Below are 22439 nucleotides of genomic sequence, written 5' to 3' on the forward strand. Positions count from 1 at the left end.
TCCCAAAATGCAATATGCACAACTAGAGTCCTAGGGGAACCTTTATGTGGAATTTGAGAAAGATCCCATCAGTACTTTCTGAGATATAGTGGTAACAAAATTTAACTATCAAAATCCAAGAAGGCCTCCGGTCGGCCATCTTATTGACCGGTCAGTACCTTAATGCAATATGCACATTCAGGGCCCTAGGGGAACCTTCATATGAAATTTGAGAAAGATCCCTGCAGTACTTTTTGAGAAAAAACGATAACACACTTTAACTATCAAAATCCAAGAATGCGGCTTGAGAAAGATCCCTGCAGTACTTTCTGAGAAAAACGGTAACACACTTTAACTATCAAAATCCAAGAAGGCCGCTTTGATCGATCAATCCCAAAATGCAATATGCACATCTAGAGTCCGAGGGGAACCTACATGTGGAATTTGAGACAGATCCCATCAGCACTTTCTGAGAAATAGTGTTAACAAACTTTAAATATCAAAATCAAAGAAGGCTGCCAGCCGGCCATCTTGTTGACTGGTCAGTCCCAAAATGCAATTTGCATATCTAGGGCTCTAAAATAAGGTACACTATGAATTTGATATCTCATCTGCGTATAGAAAGTCATTCTAAATATACGTTGATAACTTGGTATGAGAACTAGGTGATTATACATTGATAACTTGGTATGAGAACTAGGTGATTATACGTTGATAACTTGGTATGAGAACTAGGTGATAAGTCTCCATGTCTGAAGAAGTTTGACGTATCATGCATACAGTGTTATATGCATGTATATATGCACCTACTAACAAACAATAAATGAAATAAATTTTTATGTTATTTTTTTATTTTACCTCTACACGTACACCACATTATTTTATGTCTCGCTCTTTTCGATCTTTTCTCAATCAGTCACACCTATCCCTCTCTTACATACTTACTCTCTCATTCCCCCTTTCTATTTCTCACATATACATGTATAATAAATCTCTCACAACCATTACTGAGAATCATAACTGTGTAGAGAAAGTTAGCTTATAGGCTTTCACCTGTCGCCATGTGTAAATGAGACTTGCTAATAACCTGTAAGACATTTTTGTTTCTCAGCTATTGTCTCACCTATTTAGCTAGTGCCATAAATAACGGCAAAACCATAATTACATAAACCATATTCAAAATGTTACTTTTTATATTATATCTCATAAAGATTCCAGATGATCCTCTTTTATTATATCTTCAACTAAGTTGTTTTTTTCAAAAAGTATTCCCCTCTTTCTTCATGGTGTAAACAACCATCTGTTTGACATTAATCCCATCATACACTCAATCATATCATCGTTATAAAGGTTACTACTTACCTCAAGCGATTCTGATTATTTTCAAGGGGATAAAGATCGTGTAATTATCACCAGTTGTAATGTTACAAGCCTTTCTGCTAATGATACTGTTTAATTTTCTGAGACAGCATCATTGATAGTTGATGATTTTGACAGGACCAATATCATCAAGACATGGCGATGAACATTTGAGATAGCAACCAATTTTCTGTAAGGAGCTGACATAGATGGTAAGGATTTCAGTACGGTCAACTTGTCTTTACTACATGACAACAATCCTTTAGCATTGTTACAATTGGTACAAAGTATAACTTATTCAAATCTCAGCAAATCTATTGTGAACTGTAACATCACCAGGAACTGAAATCTCCAAACTGGACTCCGGTCACTTTGTTTTTCTTCACATTACCCACAGGTTCCAGCGAGTCCATTGGCCTTTTTCTGCAAATTTCAAATCAATCCGTTAAATGAAATCATCTTTCATCATCGTTTTCTTTGAACCATCCACCTTCAATGACACCTATTTCCTTTATTATTTTCAATTAAAGATATAGTTCAAGAGACTCCTTATAAATCAAGATACAACACAGGCATTTTAACATAACAATAAATTAAAATAAATGTACTGTATACTATATGATTATAAAGGCAGACGCAAATTAAAGTAAGGTGTCATATAGAGCCTTCAAAAATCAACAAATTAAGAGTAATAGAATCTTTCCCTACTTAGAGGGTATGACAATGAAATCACAGCCCCAGGGATAATTCATGAACATACAACCCGAGGCTTGCCGAGGGTTGGACTTTCATGATTTCCCCCAAGGATTGCGATTTCGTTGATAAACCTTTATAGGTAAGGAGAGATTCTTTTTCTCCCATATACAAATGAAAAGATGACATGATTGTCTTATAAAAAGCCTTTTCACGGCGACATAAAAATAGTTCTGACTGCCCGTCAATATTGATGACGACCTCGATAATGCCACAGTTATACTACATGAAGTCAAGACAACATGTTACTGTTACTTCAGGTTCGAAAGGTTAAGCGTGCCCATGGGGTCGACAGAGAAATCTCTTATGGCTAAAACCAAGTCAGTAAATGGTGGAAGAAATCATAATCAGGTATATTGTACTCTGCTTCGCATGCTGACATTGTAAACATTTTCTTCTCTAAATTGAAATGCTCTAAATTGTAATCATGTAAATAAATTTTACTCTTAGATGTAATGCTCTATAAACAAGTAAATAAATGGTCCTTCTATATACTTACAGTGTAGTGGGGTTTATGTATTTGCCAACCCCAGACTTGAAGGCTTTTGGTTGGTCTGTCCCTACAGGTTTTCTGCGGAGGTCCTTCTTCCTTTGAGCCTCTTGTTCTTCAGTGTCCTTCTGTTTAGCATTGTCACGTTCTTGTTGAAGCTGTACTCAGAGATATCAAATTTTTCAGGGTTATTTTCCCATAAGTTTAAAATTATTAAATACCAGTATTGCAGTAAGACTTGATTCAAGGTGCTAATTAAATCAGAACCAGAGGGATCTTGGTGCCCACCAAAGAATGATCTATGTCTGACGATGGAAAGAGAAATCTTTACCCTGCTTATAAAATTTTTTCAAACATACTACAGATAAAATTTGAGACAGAGTGCTTCAGCACTTTCTGAGAAATAGCTGTAACAAACTTCAACTATGAAAATCCAAGATGGCAGTGTGTCGGCCATCTTGTTCACCGATCAGTCAGAAAATGCAATATGCACAACTAGACCCCTAGGGGAATTTGAACTTGTACATGTATTTGAGACAGATCCATTCAGTACTATCTGAGAAATAGCGTAACAAACTTCAATTATCAAAATCCAAGATAGTGACCTGTCGACCATCTTGTTTTGCAATCAGTCCGAAAATGCAATATGCACAACTAGACCCCTACGGGAACCTGCACATAAAATTTGAGACAGATCCCTTCAGTACTTTCTGAGAAATAGCGGTAACAAACTTCAATTATCAAAATCCAAGATGGCGTCCTGTTGGTCATCTTGTTCACCGATCGGTCTGAAAATGCAATATACTAGGACCATAGGGGAAGCTGCATGTGAAATTTGAGACAAACCCCTTCAGTACTTTCTGAGAAAAAGCGGTAACAAAAATTGTTAACTGACGGAAGGATGGAGGGACAATATGAATAGCCCACCATTTACCTAAACATCTATAACATAGGGACATTTTTTAATCAAAAACTTTTTCAAGATAATAGACTAATAGTGCCATGTTTTACCATTTCATCGGCTTCTTCATAAGGGTTGACATATATAATACAATCTTCTATCTTTATTTCCTCCTGAAACAAAAACAAATCCATGTCAATTAATATCAATATATCCTCTCTGTGATATATGATGCATAATCATATACAAGTACATGTATATATATATATATATATAGAAAAGAAAAAAACTAAAACAAATCTGCCATAGCTCTCTAACGTTTTCCCAGCTGCCGCTGTTTTTCAGCAGATGTTTATTGATGTAGATAAGGCAACATCAACATCAATAAACATCTCCTGAAGAACAGTGGCAGCTGGGAAAACGTTAGAGATCGATGGCAGATTTGTTTTAGTTTTGTTTTTTTCTATTTAAATTCCAACACAAGGATATTCAACATTTATTTATCATATATATATATAACCTCCTTAGTTCTTAAACTGTAAAGTTCTCAAATTTATAAATTCACAATGGCAAAACTTTCATATGATATTGATTGCCAAATTTTAGTCTTGCACATAGTCACTTTACGACAGGCCCATATCAACAAACAGTTGTTGTCATGAGTACCACCCACTTTATACATCTCATCAAGTATGCATATACTAAATAACATCAGTATTCTATAGTCATATAGTCGTAATATACATGCATGTATATCCTTATCCATGACTGACATCCATAGTTAAGACAACTTATAGCCATCATAGCTTATCTCTGCCATTATGTAGTTGTGAAATAAGGAAACTTATTTCCTCCCAGAAAGTGAGTAGGATCTAATTACACCTATAAAACTGACATCCATTAGAAATTGCCCCATCCCTGTAAAGTTGCCTTATTAGCTGCATTAAAAACGACCTACTGGCTCTAGCAGCCATTTTTTTGTTCTTGCCACCGATGGAAACTATTTCCATCATATATAATAGTGACTCTAAACAACACAAAATACAAATTTTCATTGAAATCGTATTATCTTAAAATTATGACCGTTTTAGGGGTTATGGCGGCTTTCTTTGGGTTTCTTTGGAAAACTGAAACTCCTATTCCACATATACCTTGTACCTACTCTCAATTATTACAGTGCAGTTTCAATATGATTGGCCTTTTGTTTCAAAGAAATAAATGAAAACCAATGTGAATGGGCAAACAGGTGGACATGGTAATTATCAAAGGTTCCCATATCTCTGCTGTGCTGCGGGTCCCTAAAACAAGAGGCCCAGAGGGCCTGTATCGCTCACCTGGTTTGTAATGCCAAGTAATGTTCTGAATACAGGTTCATTGTTTCTTTTCTGAAGGAATTTTAATATTAACCTCTAAATCCCCTATTGGGCCCCACCCCTCCTGGCCCCCAGGGGGTCAGAGCCAAAATTTATACAAGTTCTGTTCCCCTTCCCCCAAGGATGTTTATGGCCAAATTTGGTCACAATCCAAGCAAAACTCTAGGACAAGTAGTGATTTATAGGATTTACCTCTATTTCCCCTATTGGGCCCCACCCCTCCTGCCCCCGGGGGGGCCAGAGCCAAAATTTATACAAGTTCTGTTCCCCTTCCTAAAAGGATGTTTGTGGCCAAATTTGGTAAAATTCCATGCAGAACTCTATGACTAGTAGCGATTTAAAGGATTTACCTCTATTTCCCCTATTGGGCCCCGCCCCTCCTGGCCCCCAGGGGGTCAGAGCCAAAATTTATACAAGTTCTGTTCCCCTTCCCCCAAGGATGTTTGTGGCTAATTTTGGTTACAATCCATGCAGAACTCTATGACTAGTAGCGATTTAAAGGATTTACCTCTATTTCCCCTATTGGGCCCTGCCCCTCCTGCCCCTGGGGGATCAGAGCCAAAATTTATACAAGTTCTATTCCCCTTCCCAAAAGAATGTTTGTGGCCAAATTTGGTTACATTCCATTCAGAACTCTATGACTAGTAGCGATTTAAAGGATTTACCTCTATTTCCCCTATTGGGCCCCGCCCCTCCTGCCCCTGGGGGATCAGAGCCAAAATTTATACAAGTTCTGTTCCCCTTCCCCCAAGGATGTTTGTGGCTAATTTTGGTTACAATCCATGCAGAACTCTAGGACTAGTAGTGATTTAAAGGATTTACCTCTATTTCCCCTATTGGGCCCCGCCCCTCCTGCCCCTGGAGGGTCAGAGCCAAAATTTATACAAGTTCTGTTCCCCTTCCCCCAAGGATGTTTGTGGCCAAATTTGGTTACAATTCATGCAGAACTCTAGGACAAGTAGCGATTTATAGGATTTACCTCTATTTCCCCTATTGGGCCCCGCCCCTCCTGCCCCAGGGATTTATACAAGTTCTGTTCACCCTCCCCCAAGGATGTTTGTGGCCAAATTTGGTTACAATCCATGCAGAACTCTATGACTAGTAGCAACTTAAAGAAAATGTTGACGGACGGACGGACGACGGACGCCGGGCCATGACATAAGCTCACCGGCCCTTCGGGCCAGGTGAGCTAAAAACAGTATCCCATGATATATCATTACAACTACAAAATGTACATGTTACTAGGGGAAGAGTAATAAAAATAAACATGTTACAAACCTTTGGTCGATCTTTTTTATCTGTTTCAACTTTTTCCATTTTATCTAATGTGTCTAGTCCACCAACAATCCTAGAAAAAATATCATCATCATTCATCATTGTCAACTGTCCAACATCTGCTGGCGATATTTGAAGAATAATGTTTTAAAACTTAGGTGTGCTAAATTCAGCACATACCGGTTGGTTATTTTGAGTAAACATCAGTTTATATGTACTGTATCTATTATATTACTGGTGTTTAAAGGTTGCATACTTGACTTGTCTTTTGTAAAGGATTTCTTAAAACTGAACAAATGGCACAAAAACATAAGTGAGACATTCAACTGATTTCAAAATAATATCATGTATTTGTGAATGATGTTTACAAGAAAAGCATATTGATAATTTTTAATAGCTTTTAATTTGTATAGAATACTTACTTGCCAAACACGGCATGTTTACCATCTAAATGATTGGCAGATCTAAATGTGAAGAAACTGAAATATCCAAAACATAGATTTTAAGATTGGACAGACTTTATTTACTCTAGAAAATAATTAAGTCTTAAAGGGCCACTACCTTTCCGAAACGGCTTTTAATTTTTGAAATAGGAATGTAAAACGAGATCAATAATTTTGTAGAGTCGGAGGATTTATAAACTATACGTTTACTAGCACACTTATCATCACCTTCAGAACTGTTTAATTAGAATAATTGAAATGTTAATTTTCATAACGCGGGTCGTTTTATGTTTCCCGCCGTCGTCCTAAATGCCGCGCGGTAGTTGAATATCACTGCGCCAGACGGCAAAACAGCGAAATGAATCTCCACTGTTATCGTACATAAGACAGGAAATCTTAAATATGTTTTGTGTTGTAACCTCATCTTAAGCCATCGATATATATTTTCTTTTGTTATTAATGTTTTTAAGAAACCTTTAAATTTTGCTCCGGAAATGTAGTGGGCCTTTAACGTTTTCAAAAGATACAAGTCAATATGCATGAAAGATAACTGTATTAACTTAAGAAAAATTCTGATTTGATTGCCATCGAAATTGTATTTGAATCTATGTTCTTTTCAGGACATGTCATGCCAACATAAGGTAGTAGAAGCGTTTCAATTAAAAAAAAAAAAACACTAAAAGACCCACCACCTTTTCCATTAACTGTAGGTTGGATTTGATGAGTGGATATGAATAACCATTAGCATCACCACTATTCCATATACCAGAAAACACACACTCGACAGCATACCTAATGACAAACACTTACAATTGTGACTTGTTTGTGGTTGGCCCACTGTTTGCTATACACAGTACTTACAATTGTGACTTATTTGTGTTTGGCCCACTGTTTGCCATACTCAGTACTTACAATTGTGACTTATTTGTGTTTGGCCCACTGTTTGCCATACTCAGTACTTACAATTGTGACTTGTTTGTGGTTGGCCCACTGTTTGCCATACTCAGTACTTACAATTGTGACTTATTTGTGTTTGGCCCACTGTTTGCCATACACAGTACTTACAATTGTGACTTATTTGTGTTTGGCCCACTGTTTGCCATACACAGTACTTACAATTGTGACTTGTTTGTGGTTGGCCCACTGTTTGCCATACTCAGTACTTACAATTGTGACTTATTTGTGTTTGGCCCACTGTTTGCCATACTCAGTACTTACAATTGTGACTTATTTGTGTTTGGCCCACTGTTTGCCATACTCAGTACTTACAATTGTGACTTATTTGTGTTTGGCCCACTGTTTGCCATACTCAGTACTTACAATTGTGACTTATTTGTGTTTGGCCCACTGTTTGCCATACTCAGTACTTACAATTGTGACTTATTTGTGTTTGGCCCACTGTTTGCCATACTCAGTACTTACAATTGTGACTTATTTGTGTTTGGCCCACTGTTTGCCATACTCAGTACTTACAATTGTGACTTGTTTGTGTTTGGCCCACTGTTTGCCATACTCAGTACTTACAATTGTGACTTATTTGTGTTTGGCCCACTGTTTGCCATACACAGTACTTACAATTGTGACTTATTTGTGCTTGGCCCACTGTTTGCCATATTCAGTACTTACAATTGTGACTTGTTTGTGTTTGGCCCACTGTTTGCCATACTCAGTACCCCTCTGCCGGTATGCTTTAAGTTTGGTTTTAACTCATCAGCAAATGGCTTCCCCCATATAGACTGTCCACCTGTGGTACAGAAAAAATGTCTGGTGTAATCAAAATGCTGTTATTAAAAATTTGATTTAAATTGGTAAGTCCAACATAGACAACCTTATCTCGAATCTATAGAACATGATGAATATACGAGAATTACTAAATCATTCACCCACTTAAGAGCGAGGTGTGGTGGATCTCAACACAAAGGGTGATAGTATATTAGGTAGTTACATGTACTTGGTAAGTCTCGTATTTGCAAACTTTAGAATGTTACATCTCAGGTTTCAACATAAACAGAGTGAACAAAGCTATTGTTCTCTTTTTAAGTCACACTATATGTAACTATCAACATAAAATAAAGTTAGATTCGACCCCAATATGGTTTGTATTTGTAGATGTAGTTGAAATTAACTTATATCAAAGAATATCTATAATGATTTCTTAATAACTTTGGTACAGCAGTTGTTGAAAGTCGATACTTTCATTTTCAACTGGTCGCCATAGAAGTTATTGCCGAACATAAATTGGAAAGTTCATGACCCGTTCTCAGAAGAGTTCGGACAGACGTTATATAGTTACTGTAGTCACACATGACGTTCTCGGCAATGACGTTACAATACGGCTAACTTCGGCTTGTTTCACTAAATGGGACCCACCTAGCAATGTTTAATATTTATTTGATTTTTTTAATCAAAAGTTTCTGAATCATTATCCCTAATCTTGGCTTCAATTTAGTTCTGTCTCTGCATGATTTACAACAGGATTCCTTTTCAAAATTCTTCTAAATCATGAAAAAAATAAGACAGATACGGATATTGGGACTTAAAACTTTTTACATAGTTCACATACCCATTCCTGTACCCTCGGGGTCTCCTCCCTGTATCTGTAACACAAGAAGCAGATTGAATATAGTTATATAATTATCATATTACAGTAAAACATGTTTATGAATGTTTATAACAGACACACTTACAACAAAGTCATGGTTATAGTCTGTGTAGTATTTTTCCTTCCCTAAAGAAGGTTTTCATAAGATGTCATTAATATTTGTATAATGAACTATGCTTATAATGAAGAAATTTGTTAGTCCCCAGAGGTTTGTTATAACCATGTTTTACTGTAATCATAAAAAGCTTTAAACAAATCCAATCAAGAGGCCAAATGGGCCTAAATTTGGAATTTTTAAAATAGCATACCAAAATCATTACATTCATAGAAATATTTCTATGGCCTTATTTATCTCTTCTTTTAATAAGAAACATCAAATTTTCCCATTTCATGCTCCCCATTTATGCACATACAGTGTAGCAGTATTCAATGAATGACCTTCACTGACTGATTATAAAGACAAATAAATTCAAACAGTACTCAGTTCTAATGTTAAATAACAATACATCAAACAACATGTCGTTTCTCACAATATCTGACTTGAGATTGTGTGGCCTTTATATATCTAACTTGAGATGACTTGAGATTGTGTGGCCTTATACTGTGAATTTAAACCAACTTATTTTCACATGCATTTAAATTTGGCTTTTCCTCGGACAGTAAGAAATTGTGAAATTAAATTGCTGTTAAAATATTTAAAGATAAAATAGAAGTATACAGGTCTAAATCATGAAATCAAACCACTGTGAAAAAGTTGATAAATGTGAAATTAGGTCCCTGTGAAACAAGTTGGTTAACAGTAACTTCGTCTAAATGTTTACTCACAATAAAGTTGCGTATTGACCGATGGAAAACCGTGCCGGTGTAATATCCGCTAGCACACAGCTTCAGAAAATTATGACATGTTTTTGGTACCTATAAAAATACAAAAGTCAATGATTAGCTTTATAAGACATCAAAGTTTTCCTCAATAACTTAAGTCAATAATTTTTGCTTTTAATATCAGCCAGAAAAATCAAATGAATGTAAAAGTTAAAGACCAATGTCATCACCTCAACAAACACCTCATCATTGATAACAAACTAATGTTTTAAGTTCTACAATATTATAAAATAAAGGCACACAATGACTTCATCACTAGTCACAAAAGGTGATTCAGTGAATGTCTACACAGAAGGTGATTCAGTGAATGTTTACACAGAAGGTGATTCAGTGAATGTTTACACAGAAGGTGATTCAGTGAATGTCTACACAGAAGGTGATTCAGAGAATGTCTACACAGAAGGTGATTCAGGGAATGTTTACACAGAAGGTGATTCAGTGAATGTCTACACAGAAGGTGATTCAGTGAATATCTACACAGAAGGTAATTCAGTGAATGTTTACACAGAAGGTGATTCAGTGAATGTCTACACAGAAGGTGATTCAGTGAATGTCTACACAGAAGGTGATTCAGAGAATGTCTACACAGAAGGTGATTCAGGGAATGTTTACACAGAAGGTGATTCAGTGAATGTCTACACAGAAGATGATTCAGTGAATGTCTACACAGAAGGTGATTCAGTGAATGTCTACACAGAAGGTGATTCAGTGAATGTCTACACAGAACGTGATTCAGCGAATGTCTACACAGAAGGTGATTCAGTGAATGTCTACACAGAAGATGATTCAGTGAATGTTTACAAAAAAGGTGATTCAGGGAATATCTACACAGAAGGTGATTCAGTAAATGTCTACACAGAAGGTGATTCAGGGAATATCTACACAGAAGGTGATTCAGGGCATATCTACACAGAAGGTGATTCAGTGAATATCAATACAGAAGGTGATTCAGGGAATGTCTACACAGAAGGTGATTCAGGGAATGTCTACACAGAAAGTGATTTAGTGAATATCTACACAGAAGGTGATTCAGTGAATATCAATACAGAAGGTGATTCAGGGAATGTCTACAAAGAAGGTGATTCAGTGAATATCCACACAGAAAGTGATTCAGGGAATATCTACACAGAAGGTGATTCAGGGAATATTTACACAGAAGGTGATTCAGTGAATATCTACACAGAAGGTGATTCAGTGAATGTCTACACAGAAGGTGATTCAGGGAATGTCTACACAGAAGGTGATTCAGTGAATATCTACACAGAAGGTGATTCAGTGAATATCTACACAGAAGGTGATTCAGGGAATATCTACACAGAAGGTGATTCAGTGAATATCTACACAGAAGGTGATTCAGTGAATGTCTACACAGAAGGTGATTCAGTGAATATCTACACAGAAGGTGATTCAGTGAATATCTACACAGAAGGTGATTCAGGGAATATATACACAGAAGGTGATTCAGGGAATATTTACACAGAAGGTGATTCAGGGAATACCTATGTACACAGAAGTTTATTCAGGGAATATTAACACAGGTGATTCAGTGAATATCAACATAGAAGGTGATTCAGGGAATATCTACACAGAAGGTGATTCAGGGAATATCTACACAGAAGATGATTCAGGGAATATTTATACACAGAAGGTGATTTAGTGAATATCTACACAGAAGATGATTCAGGGAATATTTATACACAGAAAGTGAATTTTGATACAGAAGGTGATTCAGTGAATATCTACACAGAAAGTGATTCAGGGAATATGTACACAGAAGGTGATTCAGGGAATATCTACACAGAAGGTGATTCAGGGAATATCTACACAGAAGGTGATTCAGTGAATATCTACACAGAAGGTGATACAGGGAATATCTACACAGAAGATGATTCAGTGAATATCCACACAGAACGTGAATCAGTGAATTTCGATACAGAAGATGATTCAGTGAATAAGTACACAGAAAGTGATTCAGTGAATATCTACACAGAAGGTAAATCAGAGAATATCTAAAGTTTCATAACCATATCTCAATTTAGTTTAAACTAAAAACAAAGAATAGAAATGTTTGCATTTGATGACTTTTGACCTTAAATCAAGTTCACAGAGACATTGCAGCAGAGCACTATATACCCCAGTAATATAAAATTTCAGGTAATGAAAGTATAGTAGAACTTCTGTCAATTTATTGTCTAATATAGTTTAGAAATTATGGTTTTGACAAAAGGTCTTACAAAGAATCGGAACAAGTAGAGTAAGAACTAGCACAATTACCTAAAGGACAAACACAGCAGAGATGCATGTATTAACTTAAGTTCTCTATGATATCCTAAAAACTGTTGCCAACAATACTGTCAAACTAATCATATTTTAACCTTTATCTAATATAGAGAGTCCTTACCTGGTTACAGTAAAGTTCAATGTTGAGTTCTCCTAAATTGGTGAGGATCTTTAGATAACCTTTCTTTTTAACTCTCTCATACCGTAGCAGGTCTTCATCAATGATGGCTGAGGGGGAAAGTGAAACATACTCAAAACCAGATTTAACAGCAAATGTGCTAAACCCACGATCATTTTAAACATGTAAACTAATTCTGTTCATTTTGTCAAATGGTCATTCCAGAGGTTTTCATTTATAAAAGTGAAACCAAATTAAATTTTTGAAGAAAAGAACTCTCCTGCTGCATATTTCGAAAATGAGCAATGTCATTGATGATAGAATAAAACTTGGGTAGGAAACTAATGCCATGCCTCAATGGGTACATCAAAGCCCCTCCCCCCCCCCCTACATATCATTTTACTACAATACGTACCTGCCTCGTGTGATGTGGCTGGTGCCATGGCAGTAGAGGTGAAGGATGCTGCTACTCTTCCCGTGGAGTAGTGGGCCTGGAGGTAAACAAAACGGGATGTTTAAATTAGATTCTCACCCTCTTGTGAGATAGACAGGGATCTCCAAATATGATTGATACTCTTAAGACTAACCATTGTCATTTTGTATTAGAAAGTATTATAATCTAACCCAGAGGGTTGCAATCTCATTCCCAAGAGAATGTCAATAAATTTATTTCCTTTACCCTGTGTTTTTTTGTCATTGTAGGTACAGGTTATCAATTTTGTATATTTCAAAAATACAAAACATAACTTATTATGAAGGTACTGAATTATAAACCTGAGTATATGACGTTATATTATTGTAATTATGCCATTGTGTTGTGGTTATAACATCATACAATTACTGAGATTGGTAAAGCAGGTTATAATGAAAAACACTTTAATTTTGCATATACATGAACATGTACAATATTTTGTGTTTTCAATATTTTAATATATTCATGTATACAATGTACATAAATTTGCGATCAATGGCTCTTACTGTATCAAATAATAATATAAAATTTCTTAACCTCAGGTTAAATGTTATGGACTTAAGCACAATAGCCAATGAGATATTTGTATAATAATGAAGTGCTGCTATATATGTAGTATTTTCAGAATCTTTCTCTATATTAAACAATTGCACAGTAAAGCATGATTGACTTCCGAATAAGTAAACCTAAAATTCTTATTCCAGTGCATTTTAAATTATAAGATTGTAAAATTACTGATATTTACAAAAATGACTGTATCAATACAGAAAACAGTTGGATTAGGTCATAACACAATTTACTTACAGCATTCAATGAATCTGCCACAGGTTTGGCTTCTGCAGCTTTCTCCTGGAAATTCAAAATTGAACAAGAGGCCCATGGGCCTTAACGGTCATCTGACTCATGGCACAAAACAACAAAGTCACAGTATAAAGTATTGGTTAACGATTAATATAAACAATACAAGGAACTCCTTAGTTGAAAATGTAAGTTTCTGAAATAGGTAAATGTCATTTGTTGAACAAACTTGGTAGCCCTTCATCCATATATGGTTGTAACCCATTCAAGGATTAATATAAGGAGGAGTCAGATTTTAAAGCCAAATTACAGCAAAGCTCCCATTTTGGACCTCTACCATACTATCCCCATGGGTCTTAGCTCGGTCCTTTATAAAATATGATTGTCCTCACCTAAATATCCCCCCTTCATGAAATCCATTTAAGGATGAAGGAGGAGTAGGATTTTAAAGCTAAAATTAAAAAAATTTGCTCTTTTGGGGCCCCACCCCTCTGACCCTAGGGGTCGGACCAAGCTCATTTACATAAAATATGATTGTCATTCCCTAATAAAGTTTCGCACCAAATATGGATGAAATCAACCCAAGGATGAAGGAGGAGTAGGATTTTAAAGCTTAAATTAAGAAAATTTGCCTTTTTGGGGCCCCGCCCCTCAGCCCCTAGGGGTCGGACCAGGCTCATTTATATAAAATATGATTGTCCTTCCCCAATGATGTTTCAAACCAAATATGGATGAAATCCATCCAAGGATGAAGGAGGAGTAAGCTTTTGTATAAATAGTCTTACACATGACGCACGACGACGGACAAAACACGATGACAATAGGTCATCCTGACCTTCGGTCAGATGACATAAAAACTTGTTTTTTTATTCTTTTCTTATATACATGTACAATATGGGTTACATAATTGTTTTTATTTGAATTTGTGTGTGAAGAAAACCTCAAATGTTTCGTCTAATAAATCCCCTATCTCTGTATTCCGATTTCATATTATATTTCCTCTACATGGTTAAAGGTGTGTGATGACCAATCAGCTCTGATGTCCAATATGTTATCAATAGCTTTCCATGTCTGGGTCATTGATTTACTGACCAAATGAAAGTTTTTTTCCCCTAGATATATTCACTATGTGCACCAAAACATTGCATATACTACATGGATCTGAACACATATAATATACTGATATAAAGCTAATCCTATCTTATTGCTATTCTTTAACATAATATAACAATCTTTATAAAGTCCAGAATACCCATTCTCGGTAAACTGAGCACTTGATTACCACCCTAAAGCTATCTTTGTCTTTTCATACTTTTGCCTACCTTTGGTTTATACTGTCTTTCTAGTTCATCCAACGCCTCTGCTGTCTCTGCATTTAAGGCCTTCAGATGGTAACGTGGGTTTTTTTTGGCTGCCTCCTCGTCTAAAACATGTTTGTAAATTGTTAAAGGTTTTTAGTTTAATATGAGGGATTGTAGCAAAATCAATTGTTCTGTGCATGCAGGCAGTCTTGTCCTGAAATATCTTACCCACAGTGGAAGTGTGGATATCTCTGTCCATGTTAAGAGAAAGTTATTATATCGAGAACACTATTGGAAACAGTTCATCAACTTGTAAATACATACCTTCATCGCCAACTTTGAGGTTATGTTTGAGGTGGTAAAATGTGCTGATGTTGAATTTATCCAGATTTGTGGGATCCTAAAATAACAAAGGTATCTTTGACAAAATTCTCAGGAATGACACAACAACCAGCTTAACTATGTAAACAAGAAGAAATCTGTAATCCTTGTGTTGATGTCTTTATCTTGTGTTAATTAATCTCTGTTATGATATTCAAAGATTAACGTGAAGTGGTTTATGATAAGAAGAGTGCACTCAAATTCTTGGGTTATATCTCCATAAAAAATCAAATCTTTTCAAATCAATCCTTCAATATACTCTTGATCATCTCCTCCAAATTCCATACAGTATTTATAAAGGAACTATATGAAAACATACGCCTTTGTATCAGACAATCAGAAGCGATGTTACAAACAGTATTTTTCCTTTATGGACTAATAAAGTAAAATTTTAAGCCAATGATAGAATGTTTGTTACAAACAATATTGAATTATTTTCTCCTTTACAAGAAATTCTTATACTGATATATATCTGTAGAAGAACAGGGAAAATACACACATGATTCCTGTCGTTGCCTCGACCAGGAATCGAACCCGGGTCTCCAGTGTGAAAAACTTAGACTCTACCAACTGAACCTTAGAAGCATGCTCCGTCAGCTGAGTGACAGAGATGGTATTTAACACTATGTACAAACCACACTGACCCGCTCCTTTTACATATCTACCAGCCATAATCTACATAAGGTTTGATTTAACTTAAGTGATCAGCAGTACCTGTATAGTAACGATGTCTGCTCTAGTGAACTCTTCATCTGTCAGCAAGTCTCTGTAGAACTTGGGCTTAATGTTCAGCCTTTCTATCGCCTATCAGGACACATAAAATGATAATCGTTATTAATTGATATTGTACATACCAGAAAGTATAAAAATTATCACTTTCAAAGATGAAAAAAAATCCTTTTTGAAAAGTATTTTCTCATGAAATTATGACTAAGTTATACAAATAAAAAGAAAGTTTTCTGATGGAGGAGGGGGGTGCTATTACATGTACTGAGGTTTACATATATTTTAGCACATAACTTTAACCGTACTTTAAATGGTTTTCATTTGCAAGGCTATAAATAGTATTTATGATTATGTTGGTTTTTGCAATAGTAAAACCCATGGACAATCCTTATTTAAGCCAATTAAACTTTGAAAAATGTTTCATTTTTTTAAATTTGTACTTCAAATCAAAATTCGGAAGAAGACAACATGACAATAACTAATCTACTTACCTCATGAGCAAACACATTACCACTAGTCTTTATGGCTGATATATGTGTGTTTTCATTGAAGATTTTAAAGGTCACTGGACAATGATATTTTCCTGCAGAAATAAGAAATGTGATAACTAATTATAAAAAAAGTCAATACTTTTAAATTTTAAGTTTGCAATTTCAACATTAACTTGTCATCACGATTAAGTGGTTATACAAACCCAAGAAAATGATACATTAAAAAAAAATGAGGTTACATCTATTATATAGTAAAGTTTGAACAAGAGGCCCAGAGGGCCTGTATCGCTCACCTGGTTTGTAATGCCAAGTAATGTTCTGAATACAGGTTCATTGTTTCTTTTCTGAAGGAATTTTGATATTAACCTCTAAATCCCCTATTAGGCCCCACCCCTCCTGCCCCCAGGGGGTCAGAGCCAAAATTTATACAAGTTCTGTTCCCCTTCCCCCAAGGATGTTTGCGGCCAAATTTGGTCACAATCCAAGCAAAACTCTAGGACAAGTAGCAATTTATAGGATTTACCTCTATTTCCCCTATTGGGCCCCACCCGTCCTGCCACTGGGGGGCCAGAGCCAAAACTTATACAAGTTCTGTTCCCCTTCCCCCAAGGATGTTTGTGGCCAAATTTGGTTACAATCCATACAGAACTCTATGACTAGTAGCGATTTAAAGAATTTACCTCTTTTTCCCCTATTGGGCCCCGCCCCTCCTGCCCCCGGGTGATCAGAGCCAAAATTTATACAAACTCAGTTCTTATTCTCCCAAGGATATTTCTGGACAAATTTGGTTACATTCCATGCGGAACTCTGTGACTAGTAGCGATTTAAAGGATTTACCTCTATTTCCCCTATTAGGCTCCGCCCCTCCAGCCCCCGGGGGGCCAGAGCCAAAATTTATACAAGTTCTGTTCCCCTTCCCCCAAGGATGTTTGTGGCCAAATTTGGTTCCAATCCCTGCAGAACTCTATGACAAGTAGCGATTTAAAGGATTTACCTCTATTTCCCCTATTGGGCCCCGCCCCTCCTGCCCCCGGGTGATCAGAGCCAAAATTTATACAAGTACTGTTCCCCTTCCCCCAAGGATGTTTGTGGCTGATTTTGGTTACATTCGATGCCAAACTCTAGGACAAGTAGCGATTTAAAGGATTTACCTCTATTTCCCCTATTGGGCCCCGCCCCTCCTGCCCCCGGGGGAACAGAGCCAAAACTTATACAAGTTCTGTTCCCCTTCCCCCAAGGATGTTTGTGGCCAAATTTGGTTCCAATCCCTGCAGAACTCTATGACTAGTAGCGATTTAAAGGATTTACCTCTATTTCCCCTATTGGGCCCCGCCCCTCCTGCCCCCGGGGGGGGTCAGAGCCAAAATTTATACAAGTTCTGTTCCCCTTCCCCCAAGGATGTTTGTGGCCAAATTTGGTTACATTTCATTCAGAACTCTATGACAAGTAGCGATTTAAAGGATTTACCTCTATTTCCCCTATTGGGCCCCGCCCCTCCTGCCCCAGGGGGCCAGAGCCAAACTTTATACAAGTTCTGTTCCCCTTCCCCCAAGGATGTTTGTGGCCAAATTTGGTTCCAATCCATGCAGAACTCTATGACAAGTAGCAATTTAAAGGATTTACCTCTATTTTCCCTATTGGGCCCCGCCCCTCCTGCCCCTGGGGGATCAGAGCCAAAATTTATACAAGTTCTGTTCCCCTTCCCCCAAGGATGTTTTTGGCTGATTTTGGTTACAATCCATGCCAAACTCTAGGACAAGTAGCGATTTAAAGGATTTACCTCTATTTCCCCTATTGGGCCCCGCCCCTCCTGCCCCTGGGGGATCAGAGCCAAAATTTATACAAGTTCTGTTCCCCCTCCCCCAAGGATGTTTGTGGCCAAATTTTGTTACAATCCATGCAGAACTCTAGGACAAGTAGCGATTTATAGGAAATGTTGACGGACGGACGGACGGACGGACGGACGGACGGACGACGGACGCTGCGCCATGACATAAGCTCACCGGCCCTTCAGGCCAGGTGAGCTAACAAAATCCCTTCAGTATTTCTCAAGAAATATCGATAACAAACTTCAACTACCAAAATCAAAGATGGCTGCCTGGCGGCCATCTTGTTTTTCCGATCAGCCTCAAAATCTGTATGGCACAACTAGGGACCAAGGGTAAACTCCATGTGAAATTTGAACAAAATCCCTTCAGTAGTTCTCAAGAAATATCGATAACAAACTTCAACTGCCAAAATCAAAGATGGCTGCCTGGCGGCCATCTTGTTTTTCCGATCAACCTAAAAATCTGTATGGCACAACTAGAGACCAAGGGTAACCTCAATGGGAAGTTTAAACAAAATCTCTTCAATAGTTCTCAAGAAATATCGATAACAAACTTCAACTGCCAAAATCAAAGATGGCTGCCTGGCGGCCATCTTGTTTTTTCGATCAGCCACAAAATCTGTATGGCACAAATATGGACCAAGGGGACCCTCCATGTGAAGTTTGAACAAAATCCCTGCAGAAGTTTTTAAGAAATAGTGATAACAAGCATTGTTTACGGACGGACCACGGACCACGGACGCAAGGCGATTTGAATAGCCCACCATCTGATGATGGTGGGCTAATAAAAAGCTATCCGAGTTTTATAATTTGCGTGCCCCTGTGTTTTGGCTGAGGTGAACAAGATTGCATTTTACGGTCTCGAAATAGCAGTTCAGACTGCTTGTTTTACACGTGTTCATAGAAATTTAACTGTTGAAAACAGATATATCTAAATTTAATATCCCATTAAAAGTTACATAATATAAGACCACGATCGAGAGCATCGTGGGTAGCAATAGGCCAAGGACAGCTCCTTGCAGGCGGTGTATGGGATTTGCAAATTATTTAGTCTAGATGAAATTAATGTTTATTCTAATTACTGATTTTTGTAAATAATGAACGTTCTTGCAATATTTCCAACGTTGGACATTTTTATTTTGCTATAATTGATATCAATGCTGCTATCGTTTATGCGAGGAAATGAGATGAAGAGGTTTTGCCGAGTCATCTCGGTTTTCCCTGTCGACACCAAAATAAGACTTGTATTGTAAGATAGTGACCGTGTATTCTGTTTATCCTGCAACTTTTTCATTATATATACAAAAGATGGTATTCAAAACGAAAGCAAATTGCCTGTTATTTGCACGATTTCACTCACAGCGAAACGCTTCTTTGATGATCAAGAAAAGATGCATTCACTAAACCGAATGAGTGTGTACTCCTTTTGACTACTGTGGGAAATATGTAAGCGACGTCATTCCGGTGATTGTGATGTCACTGTTTGGCGGGACTGACTGCTGTTTCATTCACTCCTACTAAAAGTGACATCACTGGAATGTTCGGGATCAAGTCATCAAATTTAGAAATTGAATCAAACGAAAGAAATTAAACATTTATTTACTGACATCGAAATATTTTCCTACTGCAACTATTTCAGGAAATTCTTATTATCCTGTATCGAGTTCTGTGCCTGACTAATGTCAATATTAATGCTGAAAATGCATTGTCTTTTTGTTATTGTTCCGCTTCTTTTGTTGACTTTAGATTCGTAAAATGAACTTAACCCGCGAAGGGCGTCAGAACGCTTGTTTTCAACGGGAATATACACCATAGTGATAAAGACCTTCCAAGTATGGCAAAAGTGAATATCTGCATCAGGGAAATAGGGACACAAAAAGTCGATTTTCTCCAAAAGTAAGTAAGTTACACTACATTAATTTTGCTGGAACACTTAAAAAATCGTTCTGATTTCAGAACAATTTGAATTATGAAGAAACCTCTTACAGTATTTTTATTGTTATTATTATATATAATGTAAGTTAACAAGTAGGATAAGCATTAAGAATACATTGAGTGATGGTAAGTTGCATGTAACAGTTTCATTTCCAGAGCCTAGGGTGCAGAAAATCACATGGCAGATATTACAGCATATGCAAAAAAATCTATGTATGCACAGATGTCATTATTGTATTTTAGACTTTTGGATGGAAGGGTGCTGTTTATATGGAAAAAACAAATCATTAATCTACATGTATATTCTTTCTGTGTCTAATCCAAAATACAGCAACCATAAACTAAGGCACAAAACTGTTTACATGTTTGAATACATATGTATTTCCTTTGCAAATGACAAGAGTCCTATATTTTAATAGACACCACATATGAGAGGTAAACACGGTGCGTTAACTACATGTAGTGGTTTCCATCACTGATTTGGATCATGTACAATGTACTTGTAAATTACTTTCAGAGGTAAGTCAAAAACAGTCTCACTCTGCAAATGCACAGTCGATGTCGGAAACAGATCCGATTTGATGCACTCAACTCAAATATAAACAAGAGGCCCAGAGGGCCTGTATCGCTCACCTGGTTTTTTGTTAGTAATTATCACAAGACTCTGACAATAAGAAAAATAAGCAAAATTGACTCCCAAAGTTTAATTTTGAATCACAACCATACAATGATGCTATTGATACCATACAAATATGCTATCCAATACATAGGTTCAGAGACAAAGTAATTTATATGAAAATAGTAGCCTAATTGACCTTTTTGACCTCGCATATATTGCCGTTTAAGGCCAGGGGGTAAGCCCTATCATTTGTACAATTTCAAATCCCAACCCTATAAGGATGCTACCATTGCATTATAAGTGCTCTTCCATTCTTATTTGCAGAGAAAAAGTCGTTTATATGGAAATAGCTAAATTGACCCCTTTTGACCCCACTCTTCAGGCCCCCGGGGGTTCAGCCCCATCATTTGCAAAATTTTGAATCCAAACCCTATAAGGATGTAACCATTGCATTATGAGCGCAATCCCATGTTAAGTTGCAGAGAAAAAGTCATTTATATGGAAATTGACCCCTTTTGACCCCGCCCCTCAGGTCCCCGGGGGTCAGCCCTATCATTTGCTCAATTTGAAATCCCCAGCCTACAAGGATGCTACCATTGCATTATGGGTGCTATACCATGCTTAGTTGCAGAGAAGAAGTCATTTATATGGAAATAGCCAAATTGACCACTTTTGACCCCGCTCCTCAGGCTCCAGGGGGGGGGGGGGGGTGGTCAGCCCTATCATTTGCACAATTTTGAATCCCAACACTATAAGGTTGCTACCATTGCATTATGGGTGCTATACCATGCTTAGTTTCAGAGAAGAAGTCGTTTATATGGAAATAGCAAAATTGACCCCTTTTGACCCCACCCCTCAGGCCCCCGGGGGGTCAGCCCCATCATTTGCACAATTTGGAATCCCCACCCTATAAGGATGCTACCATTGTATAATGGGTGCTATGCCATGCTTAGTTGCAGAGAAGAAGTCATTTATATGGAAATAGCCAAATTGACCGCTTTTGACCCCGCCCCTCAGACCCCCGGGGGTCAGCCCTATCATTTGCGCAATTTTGAATTCCCACCCTATAAGGATGCTACCATTGCATTATGGGTGCTATACCATGCTTAGTTTCAGAGAAGAAGTCGTTTATATGGAAATAGCCAAATTGACCCCTTTTGACCCCGCCCCTCAGGCCCCCGGGGGGTCAGCCCCATCATTTGCACAATTTGGAATCCCCACCCTATAAGGATGCTACCATTACATAATGGGTGCTATGCCATGCTTAGTTGCAAAGAAGAAGTCATTTATATGGAAATAGCCAAATTGACCGCTTTTGACCCCGCCCCTCAGACCCCCGGGGGGTCAGCCCTATCATTTGTGCAATTTTGAATTCCCACCCTATAAGGATGCTACCATTGCATTATGGGTGCTATCCCATGCTTAGTTTCAGA

At 37.3% G+C, this 22439-nt stretch overlaps 1 protein-coding gene across 2 annotated transcripts in view; it reads right to left on the reverse strand.

Moving 5' to 3' along the window:
* Positions 1–812: 812 nt before the first annotated feature.
* The window catches only part of LOC138315459 (RING-type E3 ubiquitin-protein ligase PPIL2-like), a 30324-nt gene continuing 8697 nt past the window's right edge, over positions 813–22439 (reverse strand). The window contains exons 6-20 of one of the 2 annotated variants that reach the window (XM_069256499.1): positions 16625–16716; positions 16122–16211; positions 15351–15426; positions 15048–15148; positions 13732–13776; positions 12871–12946; positions 12459–12565; positions 10001–10090; positions 9137–9170; positions 8200–8317; positions 6553–6609; positions 6134–6203; positions 3593–3655; positions 2591–2739; positions 813–1761 (exon numbers count right to left, since the gene is read on the reverse strand). In XM_069256499.1, coding sequence (XP_069112600.1) covers positions 1671–1761; positions 2591–2739; positions 3593–3655; positions 6134–6203; positions 6553–6609; positions 8200–8317; positions 9137–9170; positions 10001–10090; positions 12459–12565; positions 12871–12946; positions 13732–13776; positions 15048–15148; positions 15351–15426; positions 16122–16211; positions 16625–16716 — 1259 coding nt within the window. In that variant the 3' untranslated portion in view covers positions 813–1670. The remainder of the gene's footprint in view (positions 1762–2590; positions 2740–3592; positions 3656–6133; positions 6204–6552; positions 6610–8199; positions 8318–9136; positions 9171–10000; positions 10091–12458; positions 12566–12870; positions 12947–13731; positions 13777–15047; positions 15149–15350; positions 15427–16121; positions 16212–16624; positions 16717–22439) is intronic. The other variant, XM_069256500.1, reaches the window with a different exon arrangement.

Source organism: Argopecten irradians, chromosome 2, assembly GCF_041381155.1.
Source record: "Argopecten irradians isolate NY chromosome 2, Ai_NY, whole genome shotgun sequence".
NCBI classification, from domain to species: domain Eukaryota; kingdom Metazoa; phylum Mollusca; class Bivalvia; order Pectinida; family Pectinidae; genus Argopecten; species Argopecten irradians.